Source organism: Haliotis rubra, unplaced genomic scaffold (genome assembly GCF_003918875.1).
Source record: "Haliotis rubra isolate DU_JTF1 unplaced genomic scaffold, ASM391887v1 Scf773, whole genome shotgun sequence".
Classification (NCBI taxonomy): domain Eukaryota; kingdom Metazoa; phylum Mollusca; class Gastropoda; order Lepetellida; family Haliotidae; genus Haliotis; species Haliotis rubra.
The window spans coordinates 244,296-268,105 of NW_025767494.1; the positions used below are offsets into that span (position 1 = coordinate 244,296).

The 23,810-nt window shown below is 39.1% G+C and overlaps 2 protein-coding genes across 2 annotated transcripts in view; both read left to right on the forward strand.

Moving 5' to 3' along the window:
* The first annotated feature begins 12 nt into the window (after positions 1-12).
* On the forward strand, positions 13-6,073 carry LOC124260743. Its single transcript, XM_046695055.1, has 5 exons — positions 13-102; positions 3,251-3,346; positions 3,574-3,675; positions 5,226-5,349; positions 5,990-6,073. Exons 1-5 carry the CDS (start codon positions 61-63, stop codon positions 6,004-6,006), a joined length of 381 nt encoding a protein of 126 aa, XP_046551011.1. The 5' UTR covers positions 13-60; the 3' UTR covers positions 6,007-6,073.
* Positions 6,074-12,054: 5,981 nt separating this feature from the next.
* LOC124260760 (proton-associated sugar transporter A-like) overlaps positions 12,055-23,810 on the forward strand; it is a 50,927-nt gene continuing 39,171 nt past the window's right edge. Inside the window, exon 1 of the mRNA XM_046695073.1 lies at positions 12,055-12,103. Within this exon, the coding sequence (XP_046551029.1) occupies positions 12,075-12,103 (29 nt within the window). The 5' untranslated portion in view covers positions 12,055-12,074. The remainder of the gene's footprint in view (positions 12,104-23,810) is intronic.

Genomic DNA, 23,810 nt, shown 5'->3' on the forward strand with positions numbered 1-23,810 from the left:
CGATGTCTACACAAGATAAGATATTAGGTCGTTCACTTTGTAGTTGAGAGTTATACCAGCATGAAGTCTGTAATAACATTTTTTATCCTCTGTGCAATCTCGGTAAGTAAATATACTTTTGGTGTCTTGAGACAGTAATATCGTCTCGGTACGAGTTTTCGTAAATGTAGATGACAGCTGAACATACGTGTATTCCATCTTTTATATGTAACCCGAGACTTGTCCCCCTTCATGCACAGGGCGAAGACCTCGGGAGTATCCTTAAGATGTTATAGCTTGGCTTTTGTATTACAGACACCTGGAGGTATTTTCTTAATATGATTCAGAACTTTCAATAGAATAAACTGCTGGCATGAAACGAACAAAGAATGGCATCAAAAGATCTAAGTATTTGGTAGGGGTGGGTAATGCAGGGAATTTTCGTATTGCGATATATTGCGATGCGAAAGCATGTATTGCGATATGTATTGCAATATATTGCAAGATATATTTTTAACAAAAAAACTACTTATAATAGAGTTAATGCTTGATTTGTAAAGCAAAAACACAACAAAATCACAATGCTTGATTAGGCTTTAGGAAAACTTTTAATCATGGCAAAATATAAATGTAAATAATGTTTGGCACAAATGAAACAAGGAAAGGAACAATTTAAAAAACGGAAATATCCGAAGATTTCCGAGTGTTACAAAGTTTTCCGAATGCATGTCAAGATACCGGTTTTCGATCAGCGCATCGCAATACGTATCGTTTTCATGTCTGAACCGGTAAATACCGGTAAACTGGTTATATTGCGCAGCCCTACCATTCACACACCTTTGCCTTTTACGTCCAACTAAATGTGTTTCTCTCATACCTTAACAATGCCTTACGAAAGCCTCAGAGCTAAGATCGCATAGTCCAAAGGGTAAAGTACCTCTTGCATTGAGGACAGAGAGTTTCAACCTTTATCTGCTCAGGTTTATTTTAATCATGTTAGACATTCGGGTGAGATTATCTGAGAAATGAAGTTCCATGGCATAGATGGGTTTAGGTATGATTCTCTTGGTGTGGAAATAGTTAAAGCGGCGTACAAACGTCTCGCTTGCTTTAAAATATATAGATGTAGTTGATCCAATTCAAAATAAGTAATCGTAGAGGTAGGATATCCATAGATCAAATGGGATACGACACAACAGTCATCGCCGAGTCTTACCATTCGATTCGTTTTGTCGCTTTTTACGACAATGCCGAGTTTCAGAAACCAGTACCATTCTTCACGGGCTTCGTTAAAATGCTTCACTGGGTACTAAAATCGTTAAAATAGGACGAACAGCGATGATAAATAAAACCAAACTCACTCACTCACTCACATGGTAAGTGCAGTGTGTGCATGACCCTTCTCTTATACCTGCTGACCATCTATTAATCAGATATTTTTCATTCCCATTTTGTTATGACATACCGTATAGCAATTCCCTACCATAATCTCGTTTTGAGATGGATTCAAATAGCGCAAATTGTTGTCTAATCAAGGTACCCCTACAAGCGAGAAAAATTCCATGGTGCGTTAGTAAAAGAGGGATGGGCATGGCAATGAATACGTTGATGAGAACAGAATGTAAATGCATTGTAGAACATAGGCGTAGACGAGAATTGAGGAAGGAAGGGGCCCTGATCGAGGAATTCCTGGCTTTGTTTCCCGCGTCAGAGACTGACCCATCGATATGGGGAAATGAAAACCCCGGATTTAAGCCCATGGGCTTTAATGGAAATGAAACATTCGTTCATCTCACCTTATGGTTTTCAACAAGTGTCACTGATTGCCTGTGTATGATCATTTCGCACCAATATCGTACCTGAAGCGGTACTATAGGCTTCCACATCTATAAGACACATTCGAGCCCTAACGAAAGAGGAATATAAAGCATTATGTAACCCGACTGATATAAATACACATATTAGCATTATTTGAACAGCATGTGAATCCAGGCGATCATACCCAAGCTTACTGGAATGCACAGGTAAAATACGTGCTTCGCACAATATCTGGAAAGCTTTGAGTCACATATTCACGCGCTGCGAAGGCACCGTGCAAATTGGGGTATGAGTTTCATAATTGCAGTATGTGCACACCATTTTAAACCTGATTTCAAACACCACATTGCTGAAAATTAACCCCTCTTGGCATGGCAAGACGTTGACTTACAACGATACACGATAACAAATTATTGGGATGCCATGTCGCAACATTTGCGCAAACCTGAACATTAACAATGAGATATTATGAGAAAGCAGGTGGCCGTAAAGTAAACGATCGTACAAGATCTGGAACACCGAGGAAGACCAAAGACATTGATTGAGTCCAATTTTGTCTAGAATGACGAAATCCCATGACCCATGGCTCAGTGGTGGCGTGGACGTGTGTTTCGTATAACTGCAAGTTAGATGTATTACAGTACTTGGGACACTCAATGGCCAACGTCATCAACAGGAAGTACAGGTTAGCGCCGTCGTGCCACATTTTGACAACCATCTCCTTGACAGTCATGCTATATTCATGGATGACCTCAACGTTCTTGGGGGCGGTGGGGTAGCCTAGTGGTTAAAGCGTTGGCTCGTCACGCTGAAGACCCGGGTTCGATTCCCCACATGGGTACAATGTGTGAAGCCCATTTCTCGTGTCCCCCGCCGTGATATTGCTGGAATATTGCTAAAAGCGGCGTAAAAGTAAAGTCACTCACTCACTCAGTCACTGAACGTTCTCGAGCCGTGACTATCTTGGACGCCAACTTCGAGCTAGATATCCTCGTGATCTAAACTCCAAATCTGCAGGAACTGATGCAGACACTCTGTGATGTATGGAAGAGGATTCCAAAGCTTGGAATTCGATGCTTGATTGTCAGTACGAAGAGGAGACTGGTAGATATTATCCATGCGAATGGTGGCTATACCAGGTACTGATGCGGTCGCCAGTAGTGTTTCATAGAATCATAACAATACTTATTTAAGACAGGTGTGACTATCAGATTGGCGACGTAATAATGGTAACCATACTTTCTGGCATTGCTGATATTCATGTTTTCGTGTATTCCTCTCAGACTGCAAGTGATCCATATTTCAATTTTATTTTTAATCAGGCTAAAATATGTTACAGTTTCCATTTTAATAGGCTTAGTTTGGTTTTCAAAGCATATACAAAATGTAGTGCATGCATACTCATTAGAATAAGCTTCATTAATGCTCACATGTATACATCCGTATGTTCCAGGTTGGTGCGGAGCTGTCTCCACGACAGACTGACCCCGATTTTCAAGTGCACGTGCCTGACACCAGCAACCCCTCGTTCAGTCTGGACACGAAAAATGTAGGCATTCTGTCGTTGTGATTTCAAGATTCCATAATAGTTTCAGTGTTCCAGACAGAATGACAGGCGTTGATTATCAGCTTGTGTATCTTCCTGTATATCTATATCAGTATTTGTTGCCATTTTTAGGTTAATGTCTTCCGTTGTGTATATCAGCTGTATATACCAATTGTATGTATTTCAGTGTACGTCAGCGGTGTGTATCAACTGTATGTCATGTGTTGCAGGATGTTGTGGCTATCATCACCAAGTCCGGGTGCTACTTGTACCATCTGACTGACCAGGAAGTGCTTAGTGCGGGTAACCCTGGCGGCGTGGACGACATGGATGTAGGCTACTGCTACTACTACTGCTTCTGCAACTACAACTACTACTACTACTTCTTCTACTACTACTAGTACTACTACTACTACGACGACGACGATTACAACCACGATTACTTCTACTACTATTACTACTTCTACTACAACTACTACTACTACTACTACTACTACCACTGCTGCAACTACTACTACTACTACTACTACTACAACTACTACTACGACGACGATTACAACCAACCACGATTACTTCTACTACTATGACTACTACTTCAACTACTATTACTACTACTACTACTACTACTACTACTACTACTACTACTACTACTACTACTACTATTATTATTATTACTACTACGTATAAACCACAGGCGATGGTGTAGCCTAGTGGTTAAAGCATTCTACGCGGGTTCGATTCCCCACATGGGTACAATGTGTGGTGTCTCACGCCGTAGTATTGCTGGAATATTGCTGTAAGCGGCGTATAACGATACTCACTCACTCAGTCACATATTCAAGGAGAATACGTGGACTACACGCACGCTGTGCTGACGGACACCGACTGGGCATGATGTGAACACCTGGTGTCGTACATGTTCAGTCATGTCGACAAAACGTTCGACTCGGACATGGTTCGAAACCCAAATTATGGTCGCTAAACTGTCAGAAATGATGAAACAAAATAGCCTGCAAACAAGCCATGTGTATCACTCGTTATCTTACCTCACGCATTAATGTCGTTTTCTGATTGGCTGAGCCAATCACTGTATCCCGCTTACAAGCGAGTAACATTTTCTATGTTACCCGCTGGAAAAGCCGAACTGTGGGAATCGTTTGGTACTTCGTGTTAGTAGTGTTTGGGCGGTTGCCTAACTCCGGTACTCCTTATTATATGCCTGTGCTTCAAACAGTTCAAAATTAACATTGAGGTGTTCGGTAAGATATTAAATACGTTGTTCATTGGTTTGTTTATGTTCCTCAGGGAACCCCATGTCCCCCTCGTGTCCAATGAACAACTTATATTATATCCGTGACAATGTACGTTTCCAAAAGGCAAACCGTGATTCACAAAGTAAACAATTATTAATTTGTAAAAGGTCATGCCGTTTCCTGTCCTGTAATTTCTAGACATAAATTCCCATTTCTGTAATCAGTTTCCTGACATGAGCGTTAAAAGATCCCACTTATATTCAGGTCTGATACCGAATACTGACACGAAATACATGCAAATTATCTCATAATTCATTCAGCCCCATGACCTAGGCTGAAACCGAAATTGAAATATATTAAATGTTTTTTTAAAATAAAAGTGCTTTCATGACCAGCGCCTCCTATAGAATGCGCTGTCGCAGGCTATATTTAGTTAACAAAATATTGAAAACTCTCAACATCTCTGGGCTTATGCTATTGTAATGCCTGTAGAGATGAAGATCACTGGGAGGAGCTTAAGAACACACGATGAACAATCTGACGTCAGAGGGCATTGTTTTGTGTCTTTTGCAACAAGCGTTCATAAATTACGTCACAGTGTATATTATATATTGTGTTATTCTCAACAGCACGTTCTGATCGGAGCGCTGAAGTCGGCGAAACACTTTCCCGTGGTAGCCACTCATGAGTTTGGTCGTCTCAGCCATGGCATCAAGGCAGCATGTCATCAGAGTACCACCTTTGACATCAACGGTAAGAGCATCTCCACCAGGAGTGAATGTTTTGAAGTGAATCAGGCATAAGCCGCTTACAACATTAGCCACATCCATGAGGGGCGGTGGGCAACACAGTGGCCAAAGCATTCGCTCGTCAGATGATCCGGTTCGATTCCCAACAAGGGTACAATAGGTGAAACCCATTTCTGGTGACCCGCCATGATACTGCTGGAATATTGCTATAAGCGGCGCAAAACTGTACTAACTCACGACACCCGCGAGTACGGGTTTGAGTCTGACGAGCATAACAGGGATGGTATGTTGAGCCCATACCTTTCATTAAAAGATGTCAAATATCTGATGATGATATTTGGTACCACTTGGGTACATCCATTTGTTTGACCATGTGATAGGATTCATTATCAGTATTGCAATGGTCATTTATTCATTACTGCAGAAAAACAAAACAAAAAAACCCAAAACAAACCCTCTTTTGGACAAAAGATACTGAGAAGATCTGAGAAAACTCAGCGGTTAGGTGCAGTGGACTGTGGCCAATACGCGTGAAGTTATAAATAAGTCATTGTTTGCGTGCGTGAAAACAGTACCAATATGCAACAGATATGTTGTCGAATATATAACGCCGTATCTGTAATACCTAATCTATTCTGTTTCAGATATAATCAGGTCATAATCGTGAACACTGGACTGATCATGAGACCCCTGTACAGCTGTTAATAAACACAATATATTCATTTTGATTAGCGCTTCGTTGGATCAGGAACTGACAAATAATGAGATTACCACGCTGCCCTGTGCATACTTTAACATTCAGCTCAGAGAGGGTCGGTTTGCAGTTGGCTGGTTTGATTGGCATAATTATCAAACATTGTGTCCCTATTCTGACTTTGAATGATGCCTGATCTTACGCCTCAGTCAGACGGCATGACGGCGGTGCCTGAATAATTTATTCCTGACCAGACAATCCAATGATCGACATATTGAGCCCCGATCTACGAAATTGGGGTTCACCAACCAAGTTACTGATCAAGCTTACCACCGCATTCAGTCTTATTCCAACAATAGGACATAAGTCGAATCTAGAACAGAAAATCAAGTGATTGATATTAAGAGCAACGATCCTGAGTCACCGAGACGGGTCACTGTATCCATTTGGTAACGTTACGTTCGGCCAATGGGGCAGGGGCGTAGCCTAGTGGATTCAGCGTCTACTCGTTACGCCGAACCCCCGGGTTCGATTCCCAACATGAATACCATTTCTGGTGGCCTCCGTCCACGTTGCAGATAAACTCCACTGAAGGCAGTCTACTGTCCCGATGACGTAACGTGATCGGTGTGTGTCGTCATGAACGTCTCACGTATTATATACAAGCATATAATAAGGCCTCAGTTGACAAGGCCTTAGTTGACAAGTTAGCACTGACAATCACTAAAATGCAATTGAACAGTGTTATTGCAGGCGATCATAACGATGTTATGTGTAATATTTAATGTCAGATGAGAGTATAATTAGATATCAAATGTCAGGTCAAATGAAGCTGTGATATTTATATAATGAAGAATGAAACAGCAAATATTGTGGACCACGAGTGAGTGAACAAATACATCTACGGCTATTGCTGGAACTACAGATATCGATAATTACTCATTTGTGTCCATTTGGATCACAACGGATACGTTCTGTGCCACATATTACCTTTGTGTGTATATAACAAAAACGGGGATTTTTCCAAACAATTATGTCGAGTTATATGGAGTTGGAAAAAGCATGTGAATCTTGATATATGCTTTACGTAAATGAGAGCGAGAAAAACACTGTGTCATATTCTCGCGTAAAAGTAGAATCGCTTGTACTATTCTGTTTACATCATAACCATGTATAAGTATGAATCACATTCAAATAGTGATGACATCAGGCTAGCTATTCTCGAAACGTTCGTAGCCCTACGAACTTCTTAAGCCCATTCTTAATGCATTGGCTACGATTGGCTAAGAATTCTTAGGGCTACGAACGTTTCGAGAATAAGGGCCCAGGAGTTTAGGTCATCGTATCCTGCCTCATTGCTTGCACCCTTCACAAATACATGCAAAGGCAAATCAAGTGAGTTCTAATGAGAGTGCTTTTGTTCTGCTGCAGTTAAAATGTCATATCGACAAAGAAAACATCTTTCCTGAATGTTTATACATGAGACCATCATAGCTGTAATGACGTAATGTTTTAAGAATTTACAACTGAGTTAACGCCAGTTCATTACATGTATAAACAACAGAATTATAGGTATATGCTCTCATCGGACGACAGGATTAGTGATCAGTTTGCAATGTTTGCTGTTTTGGACTGACAAATCGTGTAATTAATATCAACATTGTTGTCAGTTTCGACAAAATAAGTAGACGTGTTGTCTTGTTACTGGATTGTCTGGTCAGTATCACTGGATTGTCTGGTCAGTATCACTGGGTTGTCTGGTCAAGACTCGATTCTTTCCAGATTAACGCCGTATGAAGGGGTACCGTCGTGCGACGTCAGGCGTGAAAAACGTTCTTTTATGGAGATTGACAGTGTATGTGCTGCTCGAAGTTCGGGACTTGTTTAACCTCTAGCTAACACCTGGTGTAAAAGCTGAATTTCAGAGGCCCAGTCACCATTGTGCCTCTTACGCCCTGTGGAATCTTGCTCGGTTAATTAGACTATTCTGTAATATTATAGCAATATACATCATCAACCAGGACAGTAAACAAACCTTATTACATTTAACAATATTATTTGTTTGTTTGTATGTTGTTTAACGGCGCACTCAGCAATATTCTCGCTATATGGCGGCGGTCTCTGAATGATCTAGTCTGTACCATACAATCCAGTGATCAACAGCATGAACATCGATCTATGCTATAAGGATACGATGACATGTGTCAACTAAGTCAGCGAGCCTGACCACCTCATCCCGTTAGTCGCCTCTCACGACAAGCATGGGTTGCTGGAGACCAATTCTAACCCGGATCTTGTCGGGTACACAATAAGAATGAAAGATACATTCATAAAGAACAACTTGCTACCATTCTATCAACGAATCTCGATATCACAACTAAAACAAATCAACGCATGAAGTAGAAACCATTTTTTTGTCGTGTCCATCTGTAATAAATAAAAAAACACAAGTACAAGTAGGATTAAGCAAAGCGTTTCTGTATCGCCTAATGAGGCCACTTGCGTGTTCCAACATTTGTGTTCGGATTTGGTTTAGTTAATAATTCACACTTGTTCCCCCGAAATAACCCGGCACAACGTCATACAGAGTGGGGCATGGACAAATTGCTGCATCAATTGCTCCAGCAAGTACAGCTAGAATCGATAACTTCTCCACTCCAACCAAGACAGTTTTGTTCCCTCAACAATCCCCTTCCCTTGTTACGGAGTCACAGAAGCCCTGTAATGCGATGCACGACATTTAAAGACCTCCAAAAGTTTGTTCTGGGCATTCTTGAAACTCTTATTGCGAGCGATTTCTGCTGCACACTGTGGGTCGATAGTCTAAAATTGTCAAATCGGCTGTTAAACTCTACGATGGTTGAGGGCTTCTTTGGGCTGTTCAGGCTGAGCCGTTGGGGTAATGGCTGTTGTGTCAGAAAAGCCAACTCGCCAAGTGTTTAACACTGGCACACGAACTAAGGTGAATAAGATCCCTGTTACGTGTGTCGTGATTAAGGAATGATTACTGCTTGTGTAATCTTACAAGTGTACCCATTGGCACAGTTGCTCATTTCCGGCGATATTTCGGTATTTTTAATGGATTTCATTAATAGCAGTTCGAACAGTTCGTCCTCGCATCAGCGTTTTTTCTGGAGGTTGGAAAGGAAATGAACTGTTCAACTTATGATACGGAAATATATATCGCCAATGCCTGAACAGCCAATCTTGATTATCTGCCGATTCCATTGTGTGTAAAAGGCAATAATGATGTTCATCATATGGATCGCTGAAAATCAGTGATGACTCCAAGCGTTTGCTAAAAAAATTAATCATGTCCTACTCTACCACTGGGTTTAACGCTGTTGTCAAAATATTAATAACAATAATAATAAATAATATATGGATATTTCTTGTGCGCCAGAGTCCATCCAGAGCATGCTCAATGTGCTTTAACGCTTTAACCACTAGGCTACCCCACTGCCCCTTTTTTGGAAGAGGAAGGTATTCCATGTATATCACGGCTTGCAGCTAAATGTAGAACGGAAACCAGAAGACATGTAGGTTTCAGACGTTCACCATTTTGTAAAACCCCTGAGCAGGGGTATGGCGCTGACAAACCAAGAAGTATAATGGGGACTAACCGGGATTCGAACCCCAATCATAGGTTTCTACAGTTTCCAAGGGAGGCAACTCTTTCCAGCGAATTGCAGCTCCAGCAATGCTTCCTTATTGTTTGTGTCTCTATATCATAATTTTGATAATTATTGAAATACAGTAAGATCTGCACATTACATATGTAAAAGACAAAATACACCTACAATGATCTATTTGTTATGGTGATGGACGAGGCAATCCAGTGATAGGTTATGAATACCATTCACTTGGAACCCGATCTAGTCTGTTGTCATCTTGGTTGTTGAGGCCATTTCTACTCCCCACCTATCGATGGCTGAAAGGTTCGTAGCCAATACAGTAGGCATCCTACATGAAAGAGTTGAGAACATTCCAAAGAATGAATTGGGCATACAAATGATTTCCAAAGCTTCGGACTCCTCATCAGAAAGGCTCAACATTCATCATCTCCTCAACGTTTTTGTTTGTTTGTTGTTGTTGTTGACTGATTTGTAACACTGGATGAGTCTTGGTTCCCCAGCCAGAGACAAAGCAATGGAAACATGTACCTTTCATCCTCCGAAGGAGGCAGAGTCTCCTGTCCATCAGGAGGAAAGGCGATGGCTTCAGGTATTCTGTTACAACGGGACCCGTGAAGATCCGGGGTAGAATAGGTCTTCAGCAACCCATGCTTGCCACAAAAGGCGACTATGCTTGTCGTAAGAGGCGACTAACGGGATCGGGTGGTCAGGCTCGCTGACTTGGTTGACACATGTCATCGGTTCCCAATTACGCAGATCGATTATCATGCTGTTGATCACTGGATTGTCTGGTCCAGACTCGATTATTTACAGACCGCCGCCATACAGCTGGAATATTGCTGAGTGCGGCGTAAAACTGAACTCACTGTTACAACGGAATCATATTGTGTAGTATGCGGGCTGCCTCCTGGAAGGTCAGACCATTAACAGTATTATGTTAATCTGTTTAGGTAACTCTAGAGTCTCAAGTCTCTTGCCAAAATTCTTTGCAGTCATTGCGCATTATCCGTATTCATGAGATTTGGATCTGTCCGAGTTCCATCACTTCTCAAACTTGGTGGAAGAACTGTCTAATTTGCATTATGCAAATGATAATTAAGTCATTTCTGCTGTTGGCGACTTTTTACACACTAAGAGGGAGTCTTCAATACCAGGTGGACTCATGTACGTCAGCACTGTTCGACCACAAGTTGTGAAAGAGCAACCAAATTTACCAATGCAGTCAATCATAGTTAAGCTCCGAACGTTTCAGGACAAGGCATATTACCTTTGTAAGAACAACATTCGGGGTAAAGCTTAAACACTTTCAATGAGGTTTATTAAATAAATACATGCAGATGAGGCCTTGGGCGATGATTCTGTCTTTATTTGGATGCAAAAAGCAAACTAACGTGTTGATCTGAGACTTTCAGTCCATTTTACAACAGGGACATTGGAATAGTTCGACATATACAAATATTTTATTCCGCGCAGTGAAGCCATTCCAAATTCCTTGCACTATAATGCCATCATTTAAACATTTGCCAAGGGTAGAAAGAAAAACATGTTACCAACGTAACCAAATCTAGTAACCTTCCTAAAGAATACGTTAAATTTTGAAAACAATATCACTACTAGTGCCAAAACAGCCTACAATAGATCGTCGAGTTGGCAAAACTTCAAAACGTTTTTGTTGAATATGTTTCCAAGTTTCATATTTTTAGGCGACTTTTGCAAGAGCTTGTTACGGACCATCGGCCTTTTTGCAAACATCATCATTGGATTTTAAGCGTTTATAAGCCGCAGAAACATTTTTAAAAAAACCCATTTTAGAGTATTTTGTTGTCAGAACTGTATAAAATACTTTGCTTTTAGCTTAGATTTAGCAAAATTAATGATTTTGCTGCGTGTATCTAATGTCGCTGTACATAACAATTTGGCTATGATATGGCGTTAACTCTGATGAGGGCGGTGGGGTAGCCTAGTGGTTAAAGTGTTGGCTTGTGACGCCGAAGACTGGGCTCGATTCCCCACATGGACACAATGTGTGAATCCCTTTTCTGGTGTCCCCCGCCGTGATATTGCTGGAATGTTGCTAAATGAGGCGTAAAACCATACTCACTCGCTCGTTCACTCACACGCTGGATTCTTGCAATATATTTGTCCTGTCCACTAGGCTAGCAACGTTAATATTGCGCCCTAAAACGTTACTCACTCTCCACGCCATCGTAATCTCAAGTAACGTAACGTTAATGCCTCTTGTTGCCCCCTGAAGTGTGCTCAACGCTGCAATGCGTCTACCACCAAAGTAAATCCGTGCACAAATATTTATGGACAACAAAACCTAATCTCCCAGATAACAACACCCGATAGTATCCCTGACCCACATGCATATGACTGCGTCACAACCCAAACATCAACATGCGGCCAATAGCACAGTCGTTGTACGGGTAAGCCGAATTTTCATATTATAATCAGTCTTACAAATATGAGGAATCCACCGTACTTTCTCAGTAGTGATTAGTTATCTTGGCACGACCCCGTGACCTTGTCAGAGAAGGGTTTGCCTGATCATGACTGAGGCACGGGCTTCAGGTCTGGGATGTACTCAACCTCTCAGGGCCTAGTTTGAAAACAGATACACAGTGTTAGGTGTTGGGTGTGACATGACTGGACTTCAATCTGAGTAATGAAGGGCCACATGTACTCTGCAAGGAACTATGCGTTGGTTTGTTTTCGTTGCAGTGAGATTTTGACTGTGTTTATGTCAAATGACACGTACTAACAGTATCTGGAGCAGTCGTGTTTACCTCAGCTTGGACGGTGACACACATATCATATTTGTTATTCGCAAACACGTGTTGACGTCACTGAATTTCGTTGATCCGTTTAAAAAATATTCACCTGTTTACACCTTTTGGAATTTGTTTTGTCAGATAATAGAGACTGGTTGTTCTCTGTGACTGACGTTTCATATTTACTGGACAGAAGGAGAATCATGGGACAGACATATTGATAAGTGAAATATATGACATACGCATTTAACCAAACCCCGGACGCTTTATCGCATTGTATGTGAATTAAGTTAACCGTTCTAGATAATTGTCGTTTTTGTTCACCAATGAGTAGTTCGGGATTGTGATGCACGTTGACATTTTGTCAATATCACATCTTATTAGGGGACTGAACCTCAATTACGATCAATATAATTAAACATTTGCATATGTTCCTGGAAAACGTTATGTACAGATAGTACAAATGTGGTTTAAGGAAGAGTTCTATGGATGTAAACTTCTTTATTATGAAGAACACAACGTTTAGGAGTTTATCCTTACTCCTTCATCAGGTGGAAACGCTCTTCCGTATGTGTATCACATCTAAATGCCACTTAAAAACCCAAACGTGGTATGAAATATAACAAGTCAGCAATTCCTTATGAAACTGACATGAACATAACGCAATATCGTGCAGCGTGATGTCTGTGAAAGGTAAAGTAAACATTGAGTAGCTCAAAGTGTTAAATGTTCACGTTAATTGAAACTTCTGAATAGGGGTGGGTATTGCAGAGAATTTTCATATTGCGATATATTGCGATTCGAAAGCATATATTGCGATACGTATTGCAATATATTGCAAGAATATTTTTATCAAATTACTTATAATCGAGTTAATGCTTGATTTATAAAGCAAAAACACAACAAAATCACTATGCTTGATTAAGCTTTAATAAAACTTTTAATCATGTTAAAATGAAGGAAACAAGGAAAAGAACAATTTAACATCAACACAGTGGTTACTAGTTTGAACTAGTTTCTCCACTCTCAAAAAAGCCCTGAGATTTTAGACAGCAACTTGACCTGGTCAGGACATATCAGGGATCACTGGTCAATAATGAGTAAATATATATATAACATTCAGATCCAAAACATTGCGAAACACTTGAACCAAAATTAAGAACACAACTTCAAACCGAACTTAACTTGATTTCCGGTGTGAACGGAAATTCCGATTTCCGGTGTGAAAAATGCGGAAATATCCGAAGATTTTCATGTCTGAACCGGTAAACCGGTTATATTGCGAAGTTTTCCTTTGCATGCATCCAGTCGAAAAACCGGTTTTGAAAATGCGATCCTAATGAAATAAATGTTGATAATGCATTGATGTCTTCCCCAGACATCGATTTGTATGTTACGTGGTACATTAACTATGATGTCAGGATTGGTTGATAATACGATAGTTACGTTTTCTTGGACGTTGTCTCGCTATTATACAGTTTTCAACTGTAGAGCTGAACATGCAATGTTCACTGCTGTTCTGCCTCTTACGGCCAGAAGAACCCGTTTCGTCGGATAATCGAGACTGGGTATTGTCTGGCGTGTTATATTTACACTGTCACTGTGATGAATATGCATTTCGATTATACTACATGGCTTGATTCACTGATGGCTTAAATTTATATATTGGTTAATCTTTCCCAATCACATGAATGAATGTTTAAATATAATATATGGTTCACATAGCATGACAAAGTCGTGTGAAGATTCTTCGTCACGACAGCCCCAGTCTGTATGTTATACGTTCAACCTTAAACGAGGGTCGGGTAGTCAGGTGGTTGAAACGTTTATAACTCGTCATTCCAAAGTCCGAGTTCCCTACCTAATGTGAATGCAATACGTCTAGCCAATTTCTGGTGTCTCCTCATTTGCAATGGTAACAGAAGTTCAGTGTATGACTCCAACATATGAAAGTGTTGGGCCCATTTATGTAAATTTCACCCCTTACACCAAATAAGATCTTTTAACGGGTTTGGTTATGCCAAGGCGTTGAGGCTTTATATAATGGTTTACTGTCAGGCTGGTCAAGCTCATCATCAACTCGGGCACCCTTGCGCCCTCCCCAACACTGCGGCCTTCAGCATTACACAGAGTGTCAGAAGGGATGTGCTCCCGGCGGAGACGAGGTCAGGTGGTACCAAACCAAGGGCCCCGAGAACAATTGGGAAGCTGATGACAGTGTACTTGGGATGCAAGCAAAACATTACAAAGGCGAGGTGCGCATACTATCATGTTTTACTGAATCTTGCCAATCACATTGCTGTGAAAAGGCACAGAAAATTCAGTAACATAAATGCATTCAAATCATTGGCTTTATCAAAAAGGGAAAGATCAGGTTTGTTTCAGGAAATCTTCTTATGCTGTATATGGGCCTATTCCAAAAAGGTTTAATAAGATAATTTTCCATGACGCCATGCCACTGTGTTGTTTAAGATATGATGTTTGTGCCAAGGAAGGCCATCCATTTACAAGGTGTTTAACAATTTCAGAGAATTCATTAAATAATCGGAATTTCATTCTATTATTATGTTATATTTGTGAATCATTATCAACGGTGATGATATCTTGAGTTCGAGATAACAAATCTTTCAAGAACCATGACATATATAAACTGATAGATTTTGAACGTCTATACCGACAGACGGACCAACATCCCACAGCTGAGATACGTACTCTGTAACGACTAAATGCTAATACCATACAACCACACTGAACTAGGATATGATACGTGTTTACGATGACAATATAGACAAACTGACTTTACATAACAGAACTCTTGTATATAATCTGTGTGTAAATAACATTAAAAGACTTTGTTTGACGTGCTATTAGGATCCATGTCCTTTACTGATATACCTAAATCAACCACTCATCGCCCAGACTCATCACTGCTGTCAGACAATGCGTATAAAGAGAAGGTTTAGCATCCCACTGAGAGAATAATGAAAGATGTATAGAAAGTAGAACAGAATCAATACAATACGGGATGTAAAGTACTGTGTATGCGTGTTCTTAAGGATGTAAGTTTACAACTCTTTTGCAATTCACATGTCAACTAATTGCCTACCACCCCTTATCAAGCTTGTTAGAACTAACGGTATTCTGATAGAAGACGTCCAAATTGAAATACGATCGATTTAGTATGTAAGTCACGTTTGGGCTTAGGGATTACCAATAGGAAATGGAATGATGGGAAACAATTAACAAGGTATGTGGTTGTCTAGGACTTGACCAAAATAGGGTTCAATTACCCTGGAATCTTACACGGAAATATTGGGAAGTGTCTGTAGGTGCTGCTGGAAATGAAAACAGCGCATGTACATTTCTACCTATAAGTCCATTAATACATTTTTGCAAGCTGTTAGATATTCATATAATGGCAACATAATTTCATTCATCATCATCTTGCAATTGTAATGGTAATCACAGCTTATGCGTCCAAGGGATATCGCGATGATATACACTATTGTTGCCATTTTAAGCTCTGTGATCATTTAGACATTCATTTACGACCCAAATGTTCCGTCTAAATGCAGGTTTAAATCTTATGGTCCGATACAATACTGTATTCATCTTAGAAAATGTCAGTTACATCTAATGCAGATTCTAGGCAACAAAAATACAAAATGATTCAAAATGACGCGAGTTCCCTCAACGTAGCATTAATATTACAAACAAAAGAAGGAAGACAGGAGGCAATATTTCTTATATTTACCATACCGGCCACGGAGAAAACAACACAGCTATCTGACTTAATCAACACCGAAAAAAGACTAAAACGTACATTTGCATTTATTTGATCAGTTCGTTAAGGACCCCAAGGAACTGACTGCCACGGGCTTTGTGAGGACGATCCAGAAAGCGATGTATCTCATACGCTTCATTTGGGTTCAATTCCTGGTCATTACACGATCTATTCAGAACCAAGACCTTCCATTCCTGGAGACAAATTGGACAGGTTTTCATATTCCTGGTTTCTTTTACTTTTCTTATGAGTCGTTCGCTTGAATTGGCTAACAATGTGTCTCGTTATATCCAGATAGCGGGAGGCTACGGTACCTAATATACTGTAGACCTCAATCTGTGGAAGATGATCCTGAGAAGGGGACAGCAATTTGTGTCAATTTGGTAGCTCTTTATTGTAATTCAAGCTCGTGTGGAAGGTGTCCCCGTGGCACTGCAACCCTTTGGACTCAGAGTGAGTCTTCATTCCGATTCAGGAAAAATATGTTTCATTCATATCTGTAACGGAACCGGAACCAGATTTAACTGTTTTCGTAAAGATGCTATGGTCAACTTGCGCTCTGTTATTGTTTTTCCATATATTGCCATTATTGGTACAAAAATGTACTGCCCAAATTATCATATTGTTATTGTTTTTCATATGTTGCCATTATAGGTACAAAAACTATAAAATGATACCACTAAACTCCTTGTACTAAATGCTCCTCCAATAACTCCAGGTTTTAGCTTTACTAAATAATTTCCTAATCAACTGTTTTGAAATTCTTTAAGTGCAAGACCAGTGGCGTTGCCGACGGAAAATGTTTTTTAAGAAAGCACTTAAATGTGTCGATAGCTCTGAGAAGTATTCATCGGCGGTTTCTAATTGACTTCCATGTGGAGTACGTCAGGGGAGGCGAGATACTCTTGCTTCCTGTTGTTTTGATTTATGTTTAGTTTTCTCCTACACCTGGGACTAATTAACCATGGTTGTGGTTTTCGTCTCCTGAAGGACTGCTATTGATATGTACATCTTCATCTTTGAATGCGTCAGCGAAGCCTTGGTTACGAAGCATTTTCAAATCGCTTTATGAAAATCATCTTTACCAATTAATCGTAAAGGACGGTTTATGTTCGATGAAAGGTCACAGTACCTGACCGTCAATCAGGTATCTGTTTGTGAATGGTAAGATTTGACGCCACTTTGAACAGCAATTTTGAACAGGGACGTTCAGGGACGTTTTACACGTCAAGATGAATGTCTAGAAGATAAAATGATTTGTACTCGTCCTGCCCCCAATTGAAACAACAACAACCAAATTATAATTGACTTTATCAGTGAGTAAGTGAGGGATTAAGGATTTATTCCAGGATTTAATTCCAGCAATGTCACAAAAGCGGACAAAAGACATAGGCTTCAGACATTGTACATTTGTGGGGAATAGAAACCGGCCCAGCACCCTTCCATCCCCAATCCCAGCATTATCGTGAACCCCGACATTACCCGCTTGGGTGAAACCAACAGGTAGACGTATGATTGCTCAAGTCGAGTTTTAGATTCGAACCTAACAACCCAACATCACAGTGACTCTTTTTATCATTGACGTAAATACGTTCATAAATGCATGAATATAGTTTGATGAAGCACCATGATGGGGGCACGTGAAAATTCGGGTGAGAATTGGTCTTCAGTAACCCATGCTTGACATAAGAGGGCACTAACGAGAACGGGGTCATTGACTTGGCTTATACGTACCATTATCTCCCAAAACCAGGTCAGTCACTGTACTTTTCAACATAAATTGGGTTATTGCAATTAATTATCATGATTAATTACAGACCGCAGCCATGTAGTTGTCGTATTTATGAGTGCGACGTAAAACAACAACCAACTTCTAGCACGCTGTTCTGAGTTTAATCATAAAAAGTATGAAAGAAAAGCACAGATGTAGATGCTCCGACCTTCCTAAACACTAACTATAGTCACACACGTGTCACAAATTACACAAAATACAAAATGACCCTACCCTGACTAGGAATTAATAAATTCAATCTATAATATTTCCAAATGTCCGTGTATTCCTTACTACGAGTGCAATTGCTGGAAACTACGTTAATTACTCGCCATGACGTCACATCGACAACTCAATGACAATTTCGTAATTCCGCCTGTCAATTATTGTTTCAACCAATTGCGTTAGCCAGCCCATTGATCTACTTATCTGACAGTTGTCAGTCTTAAAGCATGCACTGGAAATATCCTGATACTATTACAAATAACGGTATTTCCATTACTCAAATTATGCCCATTGATTAATCACTTAAAACACAACCTCGACGAAGAAAACCCCATAAACCTTGGGGCTGACGGTGAGATGGCACCATTATCTGATTTATTCATCGATCACATTTTCCCCAAGACTATTTTCAGGATCAGCGATACAAATCTGGGTCCTCACGCGGCGTTCTACTGGGAGGGAGTTTGTGATAAGACAACATGTTCTCTGCAACGACATGTAAGAGTGTAAACAAACCTGTGACAACTCACAGACGTTCTTTCCTGAAACCCTCTAAACGCTGCAAATCATTGCGTTTTGGTGGACATAAGACTGTTTCTCGTGGGACTTTAAACAGGATACTGCTGATAACACAACAAGCGAAAGGATAATTGTATTGTTGGAGCAGATGAGTAAGATTCATTTTAATTACTTGGTTTTCAATTTGTTTTCGTAATGGGTTAACAGAATGGGGTAAACATGATACGTTAATATGGCTGAATATCACTTGAACTTTCGTGAACGGATTGGGACACACTTGTATATAAAACTCTGATATTTAAAAATATTGTTCTTTGAAAATACGTTTTTGAGAAGTAAATATAACTGTACCTGGACATTTGATCAAGATATTGTTCTTTAAAAAAAGAATATTTTACAAAAATAATGTGTTTCTCAGACTAAAATGCTAATTATTGATATTCATACGTGAAATATAGGATTACTTTCAGTAATGCAGTCGAAAGAAATAAAATAGCCATTCTTAAAACAAATCCAATTTCATTGGAAATATGCACGAAAGAAGACACCGTGGCAATACTCAGACTTCATAATCAAAGGTGTCTACTACATAGTGAAGATTCTGGAGTACCGTTGGTACCCGAACCCCACAAGCAAAGGCAAGTCAATCGTTCAGCTGAAAAAATAACCCATGTGAAAATATTGTAAAATGCAACATTCTGGTCGTTGACTTTGGTACTAACAGACATATGTTGTAAAGGAAATGATGTATAATGTTCAATAAAATAGCATTAATGACATCAACTATATAAGATTTACAATGCCAAAGACGTGTATGACGAATTCCAAAGGACAACATTCTGAGTTGTGTCTCCTCCAGTACGAACCAAAGGGACTGCAAGTGAGAACAAGACAATACTCTGGGTCGTTAAATGAGATTAAACTCCAGCAACCGACTAGGGAGTATACAGAGTATAGTTCTTGATATTTGAAACGTTTGGCCAAAACAGAAACATGCTCTGAATGCTGAAACAATGCTATATCGGACAAAGGCCACATGTTCCTCAGTCTGAAATTTGCAAACAAGGGAATTGATATTTGAAACGTTTGACCAAAACAGAAACAGACTCTGAATGCTGAAACAATGCTGAATCAGACAAAGACCACAAGTTCCTCAATCTGAAATTTGCAAACAAAGGAATTGATGCCTGAAATGTACGCAACATTTTGAGACCAAAATCTGTCCCACGAAGTCCCTAAATATTTCATATTTCAACAAATACCAACAATATTCTTTTCCTATACGAACTATACAATTTCTGTTCGGGTTGGAAAAATCAAAACAAGATAATTTGGCCAAGAAGGTTATCTTAAGCTCTAGGTATATTGATTGTCTAATATCGTTCAATAAACTAACGAGACATGAGACCGCCTCTACTATTTCTTATTTAAAACTTTGCATAACGATTCAGATTGACAAAATACTCTCCACAAGGCTGTATGAGAAAGGGGATGAATTTATATCTTTCAAATTGTCAACTTTCCTTTCATGTCGAGCAATATTCCAACAACTCAAGCTTTCTATGAGTGAGAGTCATACTCATGATATAGCCAGAATCGTACAAATGACTTTTTCCTACAAATATACAGAAATGGATTTAGTACTTTCTTTGAATTCACCATCTATGCCTTGGACGCTTTCGTCGCGCATTTAACCCCCACGAATCCTCGTTTTATTTATGAATGAATAGTCACAAGTAAAGGATTCTTCAGGGACCATTTGGATGAACACATCAAGATGTTTCAAGTAGTTCTTGAAGGGCATTTAGAAGTTACATGACATGACACATTTTTATGGATAGCAACTTTTCAGAGCATTGCGTTGTGTAAACATGTTTTATCTATATATATTCACTCTGTGCACTGACTCAGCATTCATCTGATGAAGGGGAAAGAAATAGCTTTGAAACGTCATGTAAAGAATAAAAAGAAATTGTTAATCTATAAAAACGTAAAGTAATGTGTTGTAGATGTTTCATGTTTCACATATTGAATATTTCAACAAAGGCACAATTATATTCAATATGTATATAATTTATGAATGTATTATAAATATGCAGTGCAATTTGCATAAAAAATGAAGGCGGTTATCAACCACTGAAAAATTTGGTTAATACTCATCGATTCCAATTGATTGATCAATATCGATATCCTGTGTTTTGTACCTTGCCTGATCCGAGACATTCACACAGCATGAATTGTGCTGCACATTTTTAAAATTCGAAAAGAGATACTTTTGATCTTTCCACACTTTCTTTGAAGCTATGATTTATCAAATGCCCGAACTCCCATCAGCCGGACTGGAAGTGCTTCGACCGACCTTCAGTTGACATGGGCGGTGTTTAGATCAAACGTTAACACATTCAATCATTTCGCGTTTGTTTTTACTTACAGTACTTCACAAAATTAAACTACTGTAACATGAATAACCAAGCTGGCCGTCATCTTTTCTATATGCAACTTAAGGACATGTCGGACTGCTTATTTTTAAAACCATTTGATTTGATAGCTTTTTCTCTTGAATCAATAATATTCTATTCAAGACAACGGTGACTTGTAGGAAATGACAGAAAGTATTCGCAGAGAAAGATCATTACTCTCTACGTCTGTCACATCAATCATCAATGAATCTATGGTCATAAGATTCTCATATATTCATAATTGTGAACCACGTTTATGCATTTGTAAAAGTTAAAGTGACATGCTGCCAAGCACTGGGGTATTAGATTGGTATCTTTGAAACAATAAAATAACTCACTGAATTAAATTCAGGTTTTGAGTAAACTCATATTTAGGTTAGAAAGAAGTAGGTATTTAATTAATTTTTGTTCGAATTAAATTAAGTTTAAACTTTGGTCTTGCGCATTAATTTAAATTCTTTCTTGTGTTCATGTTCATGTTTTATCCCAGCACTAATTATAATTAGAACTCCCACGTGTTGGCCTCATGCATATGCGGTAATATGGATGGAAAATTTGAGTTATTATTCTTAAATTGTAACACGCACTTATAGAGTCCAATCTGTATTGAACAGGCTGGTTTGATATCACACTATACATTTGGAATGGACGGGAATTTCAACTTTTTCGAAATATGAACCTGTTCAGAGTTATTACTTTCAAAAGGTATAATAATTATATCCGATACATTTTTCTTCACATTAAAGTAAGTGAGTGTGGTTTTACCCCGAATCCAGCATTATATCATGACAGGGAACACCAGAAATCGAATTTACGGATTGAATCCATGTGTGAAATCGAACCCGGTTCTACTGTGTGACGAGCAACTGCTTAAATTACAAGGTTAATCCACCGAAAATGACAATGTAAATGTAATGAATAACTCGAGTTTTAAGGCCCTTACCAAAAGCTGAGCGTGCCTTGGTACACAGCGATCTTGGTGCTAAGGTCATCATTACCCCCATTGCTTAATAAAGACTTACGACAGGCGTAACGTTAAGGTTGTACAACGTCACCAAGCAATGTCATCATTAACTAAGGCCAGATAGTCCACGTATTCTCTATTTAACCATAAGGGTAAAATGACCGTGTGTAATGATTACATTGGTATTTCTACATGTAAACTAAGATGATAATAGCAGGCCAGACCCGAGTGAGTGAGTGAGTTTACTTTTAAGCCGCTTTTAGCAATATTCCGGCAATATTACGTCGGGGGACACCAGAAAGCAGACTCGAGGAACGTTGTCAATGTAACTATATGTTGTATCGTCACAAATTGAATTATCCGTGTATGCAACTGTTTACCATCGAAGAATGATAAGTAAAGAACGATTCTTCATAGATATTCCCCACATTCGTAAAATTGCCTATTACACGTGTCCCCAGAATATTGAACTTTACTCACTCAATCAATAATTTCAGGGATATTTCAGATAATGTATGTAACATGTTTCATATACAAAATATTTCAGACATGAGGCTAGGTACATTACGTGTACAGTGAAAGAGTCATTCTGCATGTCGGTAGTCGAAACGTAAGAATCACACATCAGCTCTGTTTAATCTATGAATGTGGAATGGTCTTTATTCAGTTTTTTCAGAAATTGTTAAAGGTGATTGGTGTTCATATTTTTGTTCCGTTTCAAATGTGGAGTAACATTGACCACATAGATTGACTTGTACCGTGTAGTACGGTGATATTCCACTTACACAACTGTTCCAATCGAGGAGGAGGATTTCAGAGTTCGGTTAATTAGGCACAGCAAAGGCGTCTTTATCTTTGATTTTTAGAAGAAGAAGAAGAAGAAGAAGAAGAAGAAGAAGAAGAAGAAGTTTCTTTCAGTATTTGAGGCCACATGACCAAGAGTACAAACATTCAAAACAATATGTTGCGGATGGACAGATAAAACAATGTAATTAGTTCATTTTCATACAGGCAAGTTACGCTTTATAAACATTCCAATAGACTTCAATAGATGTGCATATGTTGTTAAATTTTAAACTTGATGGAAATGTATGGTAATAACTAAGTAAAAAATGAAATTCATCTTGTGTAATATTAAAATCCCATTTGTCACATATCAGTACATTGTTATTTATATTACTATTATGATGTTGTTGTTGAACATTCAACTTATGGTTAAACAGCGGAATTTGCATAAAAAATGCATATAAGGTCCTTGTTATGACAGAGTTCCAATATGTCTGTTTCAGGTTCCAGTTTGGACTTGATTGCTCCATAGTCTTTTTGAAAGGATGATGATGTTATCCTAGAATGCCAATTTTGAATTTCAATATCTTGACATTTTCGTCTAAATTGAATAATATAAACATTTCAATATTCCCACATTCCTGTGTAATCCAAACATAAGAACATCCAGTTCGGAATAAAAGTAGACGCACATGCGTAACCCAGTTGCAGCTGCCACTATCGTCTTGCAGCTTTAACATTTCATAACATGATTTGGGATGTCGATTATCGTCCATATGTAATATTCTGCACCAATATTTGATACATCTGCCGTAATATTTAACACGTAATTGGGTTCTGCCAATTACATCAAG